The sequence below is a fragment of the Xenopus laevis genome, chromosome 4L (genome assembly GCF_017654675.1).
Source record: "Xenopus laevis strain J_2021 chromosome 4L, Xenopus_laevis_v10.1, whole genome shotgun sequence".
Classification (NCBI taxonomy): Eukaryota; Metazoa; Chordata; class Amphibia; order Anura; family Pipidae; genus Xenopus; species Xenopus laevis.
Window position 1 is genome coordinate 70,153,143 of NC_054377.1, and position 14,276 is coordinate 70,167,418.

At 37.4% G+C, this 14,276-nt stretch overlaps 1 protein-coding gene across 3 annotated transcripts in view; it reads right to left on the reverse strand.

Moving 5' to 3' along the window:
* csnk2a2.L (casein kinase 2 alpha 2 L homeolog) overlaps nucleotides 1-14,276 on the reverse strand; it is a 29,124-nt gene that overhangs the window by 11,924 nt on the left and 2,924 nt on the right. For 2 of the 3 annotated variants that reach the window (XM_018256653.2, NM_001091640.1), the window contains 6 exon segments: nucleotides 11,976-12,087; nucleotides 11,306-11,407; nucleotides 7,221-7,271; nucleotides 6,034-6,093; nucleotides 3,333-3,416; nucleotides 2,482-2,592 (listed from right to left, as the gene is read on the reverse strand). In XM_018256653.2, the coding sequence (XP_018112142.1) occupies nucleotides 2,482-2,592; nucleotides 3,333-3,416; nucleotides 6,034-6,093; nucleotides 7,221-7,271; nucleotides 11,306-11,407; nucleotides 11,976-12,087 (520 nt within the window). 3 annotated transcript variants of the gene reach the window in all.

Below are 14,276 nucleotides of genomic sequence, written 5' to 3' on the forward strand. Positions count from 1 at the left end.
ATACAAAGTCAACCTCCGCTGTGGGTTGAGCTGGAAAACCATTTAACTCACCCTTATACTGTGGATGCTCTAATCTGGGCATCAAAGTCAGTACAACCAACATTATTGAGCCCAAGCTTAATAAACACTCCGAATCTATGGGATCAGACCGCTAAGCAATATTCTTTGGCAACCTCACATACCCCTGCAGTTCCAATTACTGGTAACCCTCATTTTAGTCCAGGGGTCCAAACATATCCTTTTTCATGGTGTATATCCAAGAAAATAAATAGAATTGCCAATATTCTCAGTGTCAGAGGTCCATACACTCTGGCCCATCTCACTGAAACGCATAAGCTTCCAAACTTGGAATTGTTTCGAGCTTCTCAACTTCTTCACTGGGCTAAAAAATGTTGGGAACAGAGAGAACCTGACGCAATAGTTCAGACTTACTTTGAAAGATGGTGCGTGAACGACACCCCACCTCCTAAAGCAGTCTCACTCCTATATTGTAATATGACATCCTCTAAAGAAGTCACCAACCTTCTATATATTAAAGCTTGGGAGAAAGACTTAGGGAGTACTATAACAGAGGAGGAATGGTTTAAACTATGGGCTTACCTGAAACATAGCTCAGTGAATACGGTCTTATTGGAGGCAGGATATAAATTCCTTATGCGCTGGTATCTTACACCAGCAAAAATGTATCCCTTACCCAATGACCACTGCTTTAGAGGCTGAAAACAGCTAAGATGATGTTTAGCAGGTTTAACTTGCCCCAGAGCAAACACCAGTGGTTATTTATTTGTTAGTTACCTCCGTATTTACCCCTCGTATTTACTATTTTCTTAAATATGTACACCATACAACCACCCCAATTATAGGGATATCATATAGGCATCGTTGATTTGAAAAATTATACAAAATAATACATTGTGTGTTTAACAACTAATGCCATATTTGAAAATAAGATGTCATAAAATGTGTAACAACAATAAGGGGGAAAACAAATGTTGTAACCTAAAACATCTTCAATAAAAAATATTGAAAAAAGTAGCAACAATAATACATTTGTAGCCTACAGAGCATTTGTTGTGTAATGGGGTCAGTGACCCCCATTCGAAAGTTGGAAAGAGGGAAAAAAGAGAGGAAAAAGGCAAATGATTAAAAAACTATACATAATAAAAAAATTAAGACCAATTGATGCATTGCTTAGAATTAGCTATTCTATAACATATTAAAAGTTAATTTAAAGTTGAACAACCCCATTGATTCTGTTGATTTGGCACACTGTCTTGGGGTTACTCTTCTCTAATCAAATCAGGCCCGGACTGGCAATCTGTGGGTTCTAGCAAATGAGGGGCTGCTATAAGGTGCGATAGAAAGTCAGTATTTAGTGGGCTGGTGGGGTCTGTTTAGGCCTCTGTGTACCTGAAATGCCAGGGCCTATTTTAATTCTCAGTCTGGACCTGAATCAAATGAATGCCACTGTCATACCCGGGGATTTTTCCTCTGTAACATTACAACATATACCTCTAAGTCTACTGCAGCCTCTTAATAACCGGTCTCCCCGACTCCTAACTCTATCCCTTGCAATCAATTTTAAACTCTGCAGCTAGATTCCTCTTGCTCTCTCTTAAGAGGGAATCTGCTCATACTCTACCATCAACACCCACTGCTATCTTGTCTTAAACCTTTCTACTTTGCTGCTCCTTGCCCCTGGAATTCTAGCCCTGAATTTCTCTGTAAGGAACACTCTTTGAACCCCTTCAAACACAAACTCAGACCCCGCCTTCTGGAGCACTGCTCCTGAAAATGAAGGGTCAATTCCCAAACCTTTGTGCATTTGTCATTCTATTTGTGACTGTATGTTATCTGCCCATTTCAACTGTAAGCTCTCCAGGGCATGCATTCCTTCCTAATATGTCTTTTACATTATGGCACTTTATCTCCGTCTATATCTGTCTTTTACTTCATGGCACTGTAATTTTTATACTTATTTACTATTATTTAATATAAAATAGTTTTCCTAATGTGAAGTTTTCTATACTGTAATAGTATACAGTGTTGCCTATCATACATACATATTTGTATGTCCATTTCAGAGTTTGGGCTAAATATTCAATTCCAATGCAACAATATAACGACTGACTGCTAGAATGGGATAAAAACAAGTACTTTAAGAGTGGTGGCACACGTAGATACTGGGGGAGATTAGTCACCCAGTGACAAATCGCCTCTTTTGCGGGCGACTAATCTCCTCTTAATGCCTTCCTGCAAGCTAGAGTGTGAATCGCCGACAGGATAGCACTCGGATCATTTAGTTTTTCCAAGTCGCCCAAGTGGCCACACGAGGAAACTTTGGGCGACTTCGGAAAGAGAGCACAAATGATAAAAGGTAACAAAGCAAGCCAAAACTGTTCTGAAACACCTCCTCAGAACTATAACTTAACATTTTCAATAATGTTACCTGCACTTTAACAAACGTGACATATCACTTACCTGATAATCCACCAGCAGCTCGGGGCCCTTGAAATATCGTGATGCAACACGGACATTATATTCCTGTGCCGGATGGTAAAACTCTGCCAAGCCCCAGTCTATCAATCTGAGCTAAATGATGAGAAATATGACGGTTACACTTTCTCTGGATCAACTATCATGAAGGCAGGTCTTCTATAGACATAAAGGGGGTTATTTACTAAACTCCGATCTGACTTTTTGGGGGCAAAACTAATTTTTCAGGTTTTCTTTTTTTAACTCGAGTTTTTCGTGATTTATTAAAGCCGAATGCAGCAAAAGCCTGAATCTGAAAATCCACCATCTCAGATCTGCCATGGTTGTGCATAAGTCAATGGCAGAAGTCCCTATACTATTTTTAAGTTTCTGTTGTCTGCACTGGAATTAACCCGAAAATTCGACCGTTTCTGGCTCTTTAGGCTAAAATTATTCTGGCTTTTCGTGGAAAAAAAAAAAAAAATCGAGCAATTCGGTAAAAAGCCTAAAAAAAATCTAGCAATTTGGTACAAAGCCTAAAAAAATCGAGCAATTTTTGGGAAAAAGTTAGATTTTTTTTTTTTTACACCCGAGTCGATTAAATCAAACTTTTTTAAATAAATAAGGTAAAATCAGGGAATGGAAGTTATTGTTTTTCAACCAAAAGTACTATGCAACAACTAAGTAACAACAGAATGTTAAATATTTGAAAACTGAGCAAGAAACCAGCTGGTGACTTAGAAAAGCATAGCAAATTTCTTGGTTGACAAAAGAAAAGAAAAAAAAGTCAGATATTGCAATGCAGAAAAACAAAAGTTAACACTGCTGGGACAAGAGTAAGTCATTTATGCTTGTACCTTTTTTTGCTGGTGATCAATCATGACATTATGTGGTTTCACGTCTCTGTGCATCACTCCTTGACTGTGGCAATAATCAAGAGCCTAAAAGAAACCAAAATGTAAACTTGCTTATTTACTCCAAATATTTTTTAAAAGGTGGTATATGGAAGAAGAAGTGGCCATCACCATGTTTAGCTGTATCTGACTTGTATTTCTGGAACCATAACGATAGAGCCGAATTTAACAAAGTGATATTATTCAAAATTTACCCTTTTAAATATCTGTTTCACTTTCTGAATTTCTATTAGGTGCTGCGAATGTAATTTTTCCAAATATATCCATTTAAAGGGCAACTATCACCAAAATCACATTAACAATCAGACCAGTACAACCTAAACAAGTTTAATCAAACTACGGTACATATAGTTTTTTTGAAAAAAATACAAAATAAAAAAAAACAGCAGTGTTGTCAAATGGGTTCTTTCACTGAGGGAGTCCATATTGTGACACTAACATGCAAATGTGTTCACAAGCATGCTCAGATTGAAGCAACACCCTGAGTATTCTACCCAGAATGCCTAGCTTTAGTGAATTACTCAACTAGAAGTATCAGGATATTTCCCTATCTTGTCCCCTGCTGGTGATGTCATTATGCAAATGAAGGACACACACTAACTTCCAGATAGGTGGCAGCACTACTGAACAGCAGCTAACACAGAGGTTTGGCTGATTTGAATATAGCTTAGAGGGGTTGCTAGGCAGCCAAGGAATTTCAACTGAGCATGTGCAAGATTTCAGAGCTGTAGTTGGCTGTGGAGATATAGGTAAAAGGAGGCAGTGAAATCCAAGATGCCTGCCTCAACTAGAAATGCAGTGGAGATAGGGGAGATTTTGCAGAAGGTATAGTGAGCTGATGATTTACAATTACATTATACAAACAATTCTAACTTTTAAAAATCAGATTTCTTGAACTTTCACATAGTGTATTTACTTAGTAAATGATTTCAGTTATGATTGGTGCTCTTTTAACATTTTCTATAAAGTTTTTTCCGATGCCTAGTTAAAATTTCCTCTTGTTAATGCAGTAATGTAAACATCGGGAGGCCTATTTATCAAAATTTCAATTTGTTTTAGAGGTTATTTCTACTACGAATAAGTTAGGGATGCACCAAATCCAGGATTTGGTTTGAGATTCAGCCTTTTCAGAAGAATTCAGCCTAGTTTAAGTGCCTGGCTGAAGTGAATTCATATCCTAAAAATCATGTGACTTTCTGTCACACAAACAAGGAGGTTACATTTTTTTACTTGCATGCTAGGTGGCATGGTTCTTTCCCACCCTTCATTTTCCTAACTTTCAGATTCAACCATCGGCAAATCTAATCTTATTGATTGCAGTTCTACGTTGGCCTGCTCAACAAATTAGCCAGCATTTTTTTTTTTGAGTTTGGCAAATTTATTAAATGTAAAATTTGTTTTGCAAATAACTTTCTCTGCTCCCTCTATGACATGCCCTTCCTCACTTCCTCAAATAAGTTTCTATTACCTATTGTAGGATATGGTCTATTCTAGACTTGCAAGCCTGTCTGTCTTTCTTTTATTCCTCTTAGAGGCATATATAATTAAAGATCCCCTAATAAAAGCTTTATATGTTACCCATATCCAAGCTGGTGACATATGATGAAAAATGTAATACACTCTGGGTCTGCTAGAAGGAACTCATTTAATTTCCAAGTTGGACGTATTAAAGTTGGAGCTTGCAAATCCAGAACTGACATTACAATATCAAGGTCAGACCGGGCACAATATAAAAGTCTAGACTCAAGAAGTGCCCTTGCATCTGAAGATTTTACTAAGATATAGTCAATTCTCTAGTAACTATTATAGGGATGGGAGTAGAACATGTAATCTGTCCTATTACCATTCACCTCCCTCCATGTATCTAGTAAACTAAAGTCTTGGAGAAGTTTATTGATCTTCTGCATGCTTTTGGTGAGATATTGAGGTTAAAGAAGATCTATCCAGCAAATAATTAAAAGGAAGGTTGAAATCCCCAGCCCATATTACCCTACCAGGAAAAGGATATGGTAAATATTTAACCATAGACACGAAGAAAGTTAAAGGAGAATCCACAGGTGCATATGTAGATAAAATCACATATGTCTTATCATACAAAGTCCCTTGTATCACAATATATTGACCCTTATCACCAATCTTAGTCTCAGTAACTATATATGGAAAATGCCTACTGAAAAAGATTGCAACCCCCCTATGCTTACAGATATCTGAAGACAGAAAATTCATGGTATAATGCTTATGAAAAAATTTAGGGAAACGTTTTGTAAAATTTGTCTCCTGTAGACATATGTCAGGGGAGAGAAGGTGATACATCTGAAATGCTGCCATGTGTTTATTTGGAGAGTTCAATCCTTGCACATTATGAGAAAATATTTAAATAGACATTCTAATAATAAAACATCCTATTGCTTTCACCCCATGATACAAGGATACCTTGTATCCTTATTGTGTTTTAAACACAAATCCGCTCTTTTTGTTCTAAATGTCAAAATCTTAAATTGAATGCAAAGCCAAACTACTTTTTAGTCATGAAAGCACAATCACAAATCTACTAAGAAACCTAAAAAGCTGGCCATTCATGCCAAACAAAACAAACATGAAATTTGTTGAGAGCCTGCGAAAGAAACAAAAGAATGGTACTAACCTTAAGAAGTTCATACATGTAAAAGCGGATATCATAGTCAGTTAGAATCTGATACAACTGCTATATGTGAAAAAGGAAAACAAAAAAAAGAAAACACATGAAAAAAGTTAAATAATTAGAACATTTCTTTAACATGTCATTCAGCCAACATATTGTTTGTTATAACTTCGAAAACAGCCTGGAGGAGAGATCTGGGTTTCATGGCAGGTCACCTCTCATAAAGGCTGAAATAAGTGTCAGTGGTGATCTGTCTGTAACCACATATATGCCATTTATCTCTATGGGAAGCAGATATTCAACATTCAAATATTCAAACAAGGTGCATAAACAGTATCTAAAGATTCTTGCCAATCAGCACCCATACAACCATTGCATTATGTGTACTGACAGGCACAGCATCAGCATGTATTCACACACACGGAGCAGATTTTGGCACAGAAACACTAAGGCAGTGATCCCGAACCAGTTGCTCGTGAGCAACATGTTGCACTCCAACCCCTCGGATGTGCTCTCGGGGTCCTCAAAGCAAGTGCTTTTTTTTCGAATACCAAGCTTGAAAGCAAGTTTTAATTGCATAAAAATCAAGTATAGTGCCAAGTAGAGCCTCTTGTAGGCTGTCGGTCCACATAGGGCTAATAATTGGTCAATCACAGCCCATATTTGGCAGCCCAAGGGACTTTTTCATGCTTGTGTTGCTCCCCAACTTTCTTTACATTTGAATGTGGCTCACGGGTAAAAAAGGTTGGGGACCCCTGCACTAAGGTATATATTCTCATGATAAAATCTGCTTCATATGCACACAGGCCAACACAATGGCTGCCAGTATACTTAACAGAGGGAGAGGATGGGTGTGGATCTGCTTGAATCAGCTGTTTCCCCAGGCGGAGAAGCAGCCTTGTGTAACATTAGCCTTGGGAATAACATTTCATGAACTGTTTGAAAAAAATACTAAACATAAAATACACAAAACATATCTAAAGATATTTCCAATAGTAGTAGGTTGAGCTAACGGACATGCTGTGGCCATTCCATATCAGCAAAATGCATGATAGAAGTAAACTGCAGATAGGACAGGTAAAATGTATGCCTGTTTAATACTTTGAGCAATAGGTCTACAAAAAGAAATATGCAGTTATATGGTTATAATCTACACAGTATAACAAAATACTGAAGAAATGTGCACTTACCTTAAAATCTGTATTATTGATGTATTCAAAAACAAGGGCTGGAGTCTTGGACTGTAGGTATATTAAAAACAGGACTATAAACGTACATGAAATACAAAAAAGTTTTTGTAAATTTATGTTGAAAGAATAAGTATAAACGAATATTATCCTTTTCAGTGCTGCAGGCTTTTGATCAAGCCAGATCAGCAACTTATGATCCAGCATTGAATAACAAGACGTATTTTCATTGATTTCTGTCTGATTTAAAGGACCAGTAACACTTTTTTTTAATTCATTAGTATAGAACGAAAAAACAAACAAACACAAATTAAACTTTTAGATCATAAGCCTAAGAAAAAGCGATCCATCGTGTGGCGCTCGATTTCTCCTCCCTGCCTTCCTTATAGGAGATAGCCAGGGAGGAGAAATCAAGCGCCGCATGATGGATCGACAACGTTTTGCCTTTTCTGCAGAGAAACGGAAGCAGTTTTACTAAATTATTTCTTAATAAAGACTTAGCGATTTAAAAGTTTAATTTGTCTTTGTGGTTTTTTTTCATTCTATACTAACAAATTAAAAAAAAATATGTTACTGGTCCTTTAAATCAGACAGAAATCAATGAATAATGAAAAAATTATGTTACGGGTCCTTTAGAACACTGAAATGCATGAAGTTTTTAAAAAGGATTAAAACTGCAAAGTTGCACCAAAAAAGTCCCTTTTTTCTCAGCCATATCTTGAATTGAATCTGGTATTAAGTGGAACCCTACCTTTTGAACACAGACTTATGGTCAAATGTGTTTATTAAAATGTATGCGAAACACATCAAAATGTATACATGGAATCTATTATCCATAAACCATTATCTGGAATAATAATTATAATATATGGAAACTGTATTGTACTCCACATATGGTGAAAAAGTAAATATCAAGTAATAATCAGTAATTGGGTTACAATGCACCTTAATTTGTCTATGCTGTTTATCTGTGTTATTTTATTGAGAACAAGGAGGAACCCACCATTAGTAATATATAATTTTTATTGGGTGAAAACACTGAATTTGTCCATCTTAAGTAGCACATGATAAATTGATCTGCCAGTGTTCATACGCCAATAAAGAAAAGCCGATCGCCTGCTACAAATTACAGATGATCGTAAAAAGGAGATAAATTTGGCTCAAATTATTTAGGCTAATGGCACACATGCTGGTTTCTCCACTGGAATTTATAAAAGCTGATCCACAACCTTCCTTTCCCTGAAAGTGTGCACTGATAGGGAAAGCTGATTTCGGTGCATAAATGCTAAAGTATGCATTTTCGCACTGTATCCCTTTCTGTGTGCACTTTCAAGCTGACCCGGGCTTGTGTCTGTCAGCACACCAATCAGAAGGCATAATTTGAGCCAACATTATCACTTTTTTTACTATCATTTGTAATTTATATTTTGTATATGTTTAACTGTTCTGTATACCCTCATTTCCTCTTTACTCGTATTGTTTAATCAACCAGAGGCATTTCAAGAAGCAGTGTTATACACATTTTAATTAGCATTTAGATAAAGGGTTGTTGCTCTTGTGGGACACTGGCCGTTACCCTGTTCATCCAGAATTGTTGCCATAATTCAATAAGACTGATGTTTGCCAGAAAGGAAATTATAATTAGTATTTATTCATATAGTGCCAGAAAGTTACAAAGCAAAAAGCATCATACGTACCAGGAAATTAATTCCTATATTTGCCATAAAAACAGCCTTTTCTGAAGTAAAACAGGTTACAAAACTGCGCTACTCCTCATAATATAAACATTGTTTTCAAGTTACAAAAAAGTAAACATTTTCAAATCAAACAGTAATATTTCATTAACATGTTACCGTTTTAGTTTAAGGACAGTGAAAAGCTCAACAAACTGCCCGATTGAGCAAGCTGGCTGTTCACTACCAGCTGAAAGGGATACTGTTGATTTTTTTCAAATGTATTTACTGGCTTGTTATAAACTGCACTCAGTAGTCAATATTATCTGGAAAATAAAGTATTAATGGGCATCCAGCAATATACCAATTCCCTCTTCCTGCACATGCCTGTGATGAGAGATATCACAGGCTGTGCAGGGTAGGCACACATCCAGTATTTCATTCCTGCCTGGCAGGCTACTAAGAAATACTTTTAAACACTCTGTTACCAGCTCATTTAAAGTAATTTCTTTTCATACCTATAGCCAGTAAAGAAAAGGGGGGCTTAAGTGAAGGGAGCCTTAATGATGGGAGTGAAAGTTATGTGTTTCTGTGGAGGGGCTAAAAAAGCCTTGAAGGGTCAGAAGTGAGGGGAGTTGTAGTGGTGTTCCAATGGTGGGGAACAAGCCAGCCAAAATGTGTTTAGATATACAGGCTCTACACCCCTTCAGCTGTATCACTCTTCATTCTCTTTGCTTGGCCTGGCTCCTGCAAAGCACCACAATTAAAGCAATACTGACATGTTCCTATGAAAATCGTAGGAACGTATCACTATCAAGTAGGTTCTGTACCCTGAATAGTTCCCCTCAAAGTGCCCCCAGCGACGGAAACCTTTGTGCAGCAGACCCGCTTAGACTACTAACGGATCTTCCATGTTGCTTCAGTGACGCTGGGCTGGGGTCAGAGCGATCCTTCCATAGACCGAAGTCCTGTTTTCATTCGTAATTAGCCTATGGAAGGATCGGTCTGCCCCAAGCCCAGCGTCACTGAGACAGCACAGAAGATCTTTTAGAAGTGTCAGAGGGTCAGTTTGTGGGGCAGAGAGGAACTATTCCGGGTGCAGCACATATTTGATATTGACACGTTCCTATGATTAGGAACGTGTCAGTAAATTTAAAATGTACCCTCCTGGAGCTGAAGGCAGTAAGGGAAGGGCTATGTGGGGATTGGTGTGCAAGAGAAGACTGTTTGAATTTAGCTTGTCAACCTCACCAATCCCCTACGTAGCACGCTCCACTACCGCCTACAGCTCCAGGGGAGGAGGGGGGTAATCATTATATCTATGGTGCCATTTAGGAGAGAGGGCAAGCAGACAGAACGAAGAGTAACACAGCTGAAGTGTCAGAGCCTGAAGAGATAAATAGAAACACATTACTTCTCTGAAGACACATTCTCACTCATCCCTGTTGGAACCTCCTACATCTTCCAATCCCCCAGTTAAACTTTACTAGCTTCAAACATGAAAGCAAACTATTTTAGGGGACGTAACACAGTCTATAATTTGTATTTTTGTTGTCAGACACAGCTGTACAGAAAAACTGCAGCTTTTCAAGTCAGGTGGCTTACGTATGAGAGAAATGGCTGCCTGATGTCTTGGTATTTGTGCTTTTGCAAAATTAATTTCCAAACAGGATTCTTCTTGCGTTATTAACTCATGCATTTTTGGGGGATGTGTTTTAGTATAATGAAAGAAATTCTAAGCAACTTTCTAATGTACATTAAGTGCTATAAAAAAAAAATACTGTTATAAATGTTTAATTGAGATCGTACATTTTTTTTCTACAAAAAACTTAAAAATAAAAGATATTGAAAAAGAAATACTGTGTTTCAACCAGCTGAAAGAAGTGCAGCATATGACTATAAAAGGAAAACTATAACTCCAGAATGAATACTTAACGAACAGATGCATAAATTGGTCTATTAAAGAATTTTACCAAACTGGAATATATACTATAAATAATGCCCGTTTTCATCTTTTACCTTGAGCCGCCATTTCATTATGGTCTGTGTGCTCCCGCAGATATCATTTGACTAGAATAATGTAGCTCTAACAGGAAGAAATGTGGGAGTAAAAGATGAAACTTTGCCCATTAATTGGATGATGTGACCCAACATGTATGTGTGCCCTTGGTTGTTTGTGTGCACCATGCATCGTATGGTCCCAGGGGGGTGGCCCATAGTACTTAAAATGCCAATTTTCTATTTAGGATTACCCAATGTCACAGAGTACTTAAAAGGTGTATTTTTAATGAAAATAGCTTACTTAGATGAAGCAGGGTTTTAGATATGAGCTGTATTATGCGATTTAATTTTAAAGAGGCCTACATGTTTGGGGGGGTATCGTTTTCCTTGAAGGGCAATTTATCCAACACATACCACTGGGTCCTTGATGGTGTCTAAGAGTCGGATGATGTTGGTACCACCACGCAAATTTTCTAGGATCTTCACTTCTCGTTTTATTTTTTTCTTCTTCACAGGCTATAAAAAAGTTACACTGTTAAAAGATATAATTAACAGATATAAGAGATTAACAGATATAAAACGTGTCAGTGCAGAACCTTAAAGGAGAAAGAAAGTTAGGCACCCCCAAGTGTTTATAATTACTTACTGGACACCCCATGCTCCTATTAGCAGAAAACTGCACCCACACAGGGTTCTGCCAGTGAGCACCACAATAGTGCGATAGACCAATATATTTTTTTATCATTCAAATTTCCCGTGGCAGATGCATGTGCAGTATAATAAAAAAAAAAGACAGGTTTTCCGTTAACGTTCGGCTTGTCACTCTACTGCACATGTGCAGCCGCAAGAAGAAAGATGAAGTAGGAAGAGGATTGCTCCGTGATGCTTACTTGTAGAACCCCAGGCTGGTGCAGTTTTCTGCAGATAAGAGCACTGGCCCGGGCTGTCAGGTAAGTAAATACAATCACTGGGGGGGGTGCCTAACTTAAGGCAACCCCAAGCAAAAAAAAATGTTCTCTTTTAAATTAAAGCCACTGCAATAATTGTATCTGAAAATGGCATTTTCTGCACTGTGTAGGCCTACCTTGAGTATCTTAACCACAACCCTCTCATTGTTGGTGATATTTATAGCTTCAAACACTTCACTGTATTTGCCACGTCCAAGCTTTCTAACCAGCTGATAATCTTCTTGGTTTCTGTTGGAAGGGACAAGGTGAAATGTTACTAAGAAGAATGCCAGATCCAAAAGAAAAGATGTGGATGGTTGTGTTGCAGTTCTCTAACAAAATCCTATACAGTTTATCCTAGTCAGAGCATATAGTGGTGACTGTCCTTCGTCAAATATAGTTGAACATATGTGAGAGACACGGTACTCAAGTAAGTTAGTCTGCAAAAGTAGGATCGATACTTCACTAAAAGAATCTTTGGTCAGGTAACCGCCAGTTAATTAATCCAAATGTTTATTATTATAACTCTGATACATGGTACAGTATTTTAACTTTATAACATAAAACTGAATTTGCACAACCTGTGCAAAGCAGTTATGAGACTAGATAACTTTCAGCAACAAGTGGTGAGTTTGGATAGCTTCTGCTTCAATATTTGCTTCAAATTATCTATAATAATGGGATTTGCTATTTATGTGCAATTTATCTTTATCTATAAGGTTTATTTTTATGTTGATTGCCTTTTTTATTGTGCTGCTCTCTGCCTGAGGAATATAAACGCATTCTGGCTGCCAGTCAGTTCAAGTGACGCTATTACCCAGAATGAGAATGTAATATAAGGCATTGTGATGACTTTTTAAAGAAGTAATTACTACTTATTGTTCATACAGGTACATTTAACCCTGGAGATCAAAGAAGCTACCAGATGGCATTTAAAAAAAAAAAAAAAAAAAAAAAAAAAAAAAAGGCCAGACAAGATTGTCCACAGTCTACAGAGTCTACATTTAGGATAGGTTTACTTCATTCCATTTTGGCAATCCGTCAGTAGCATTTATTGCTCTATTGCAGCTTGAAAAATCAAAGCAAGCATATGATTGGTTTGTATGCGTTACAAGACATATAGAAAACTCTGCACCTATTATTGCATTGCCTGATAAATGCCTGCACTATATTTGCTAGTATCTTATCCTGCCAACTGTCTCTATAAAGAGGCCCTGTATTTCCATCCAGACAACAGCTGAACTCAATTCTTTGGTTAGTTGATTACTTTTTGCTTGACAGGATTTCACTCTGGTGACGAACATTGAAAAAAAAATCTTCAGCTGTTGAGGAAAAAACTTACTGCTGAAGGGCTTGCTCTGAACAGCTGAATGTTGTTCTCCAACAAACTGGCATCATGAAATGCAAGCAATAAATAAAATGCACAAACATTTTTCCAGTTACGAGATAGCTTACCCACTTAGACTATGATACAGGAGATATATGTGGGGATGCAGTTCAGATAACCACACTTTGTCCTACTTTTCATATTCGTAACCACCACACCTGCAACTGTGTGGCCAGTTTCATAGGGAACAGTGCTCCCTATGTGTCAGTGGAGTGTAAAACATCTAGTGCAAAAGTAAATGCCATTTAAAGTTCATAAGCAGGGCTATCTTTACCTCTTGTATTGGTTATCAGTTGTATTTTTGTACATGATGTGTAAGTTCAGTGTATACACAATATTATCGTATAGAGCTGCAGAATAAGTCGGTGCTTTATGAATACATGTAAATAATAGTCATCACTAAAGAGGATTTGCAGAGCTACAAAGTCGCTAAAACAGTTGTAGTTTCTAATATTAGTGTTTTTTGTGCTCACTGAAAGACTGTTTCTTTGTGTCATTTATTAGGTCTAAAGCTCCACGGGAGATTTTGATCAGATTTTGTGGGTCACATCATATCTGATCTTCCCTTGCAATACCACAAGATTTGGTAGTAGCCTACACAATCTCAACCCCCTATAGCTATAATGTAGTTGGATCAGCTAAAGTCAGATAGTGCAGTTTGTTCATGCATCTACATATCGACATTCAATGTATTTCATTGAGGAAAAAAAAGTTGGTCAGACACCATCAGATTTTATCTCGCCGGATGATAAAGCAGCATGCTGCATTCCCATACAACGTGTTTGTTGATTCGAATGGCAAATGTTTCATGTAGTGTACACATCAGATTTTTGTATCAGTCCCATTATATTTTAAGCCTTGCAACAACATCAGACTTGTAGGATGCCTTTTGTTGATCCGACATCATAATACTTAATTTCCTGTGGAGTTTACCCCTAAAAGTACAAGGAAATTATAACCGAGTGGTGCGCCAATTTGGCAACCACACTGAAAACAATTAGTAGCCTTAAACCTGAGGCCAGTGCTCATCTTTCCTGAATAAACATACGAG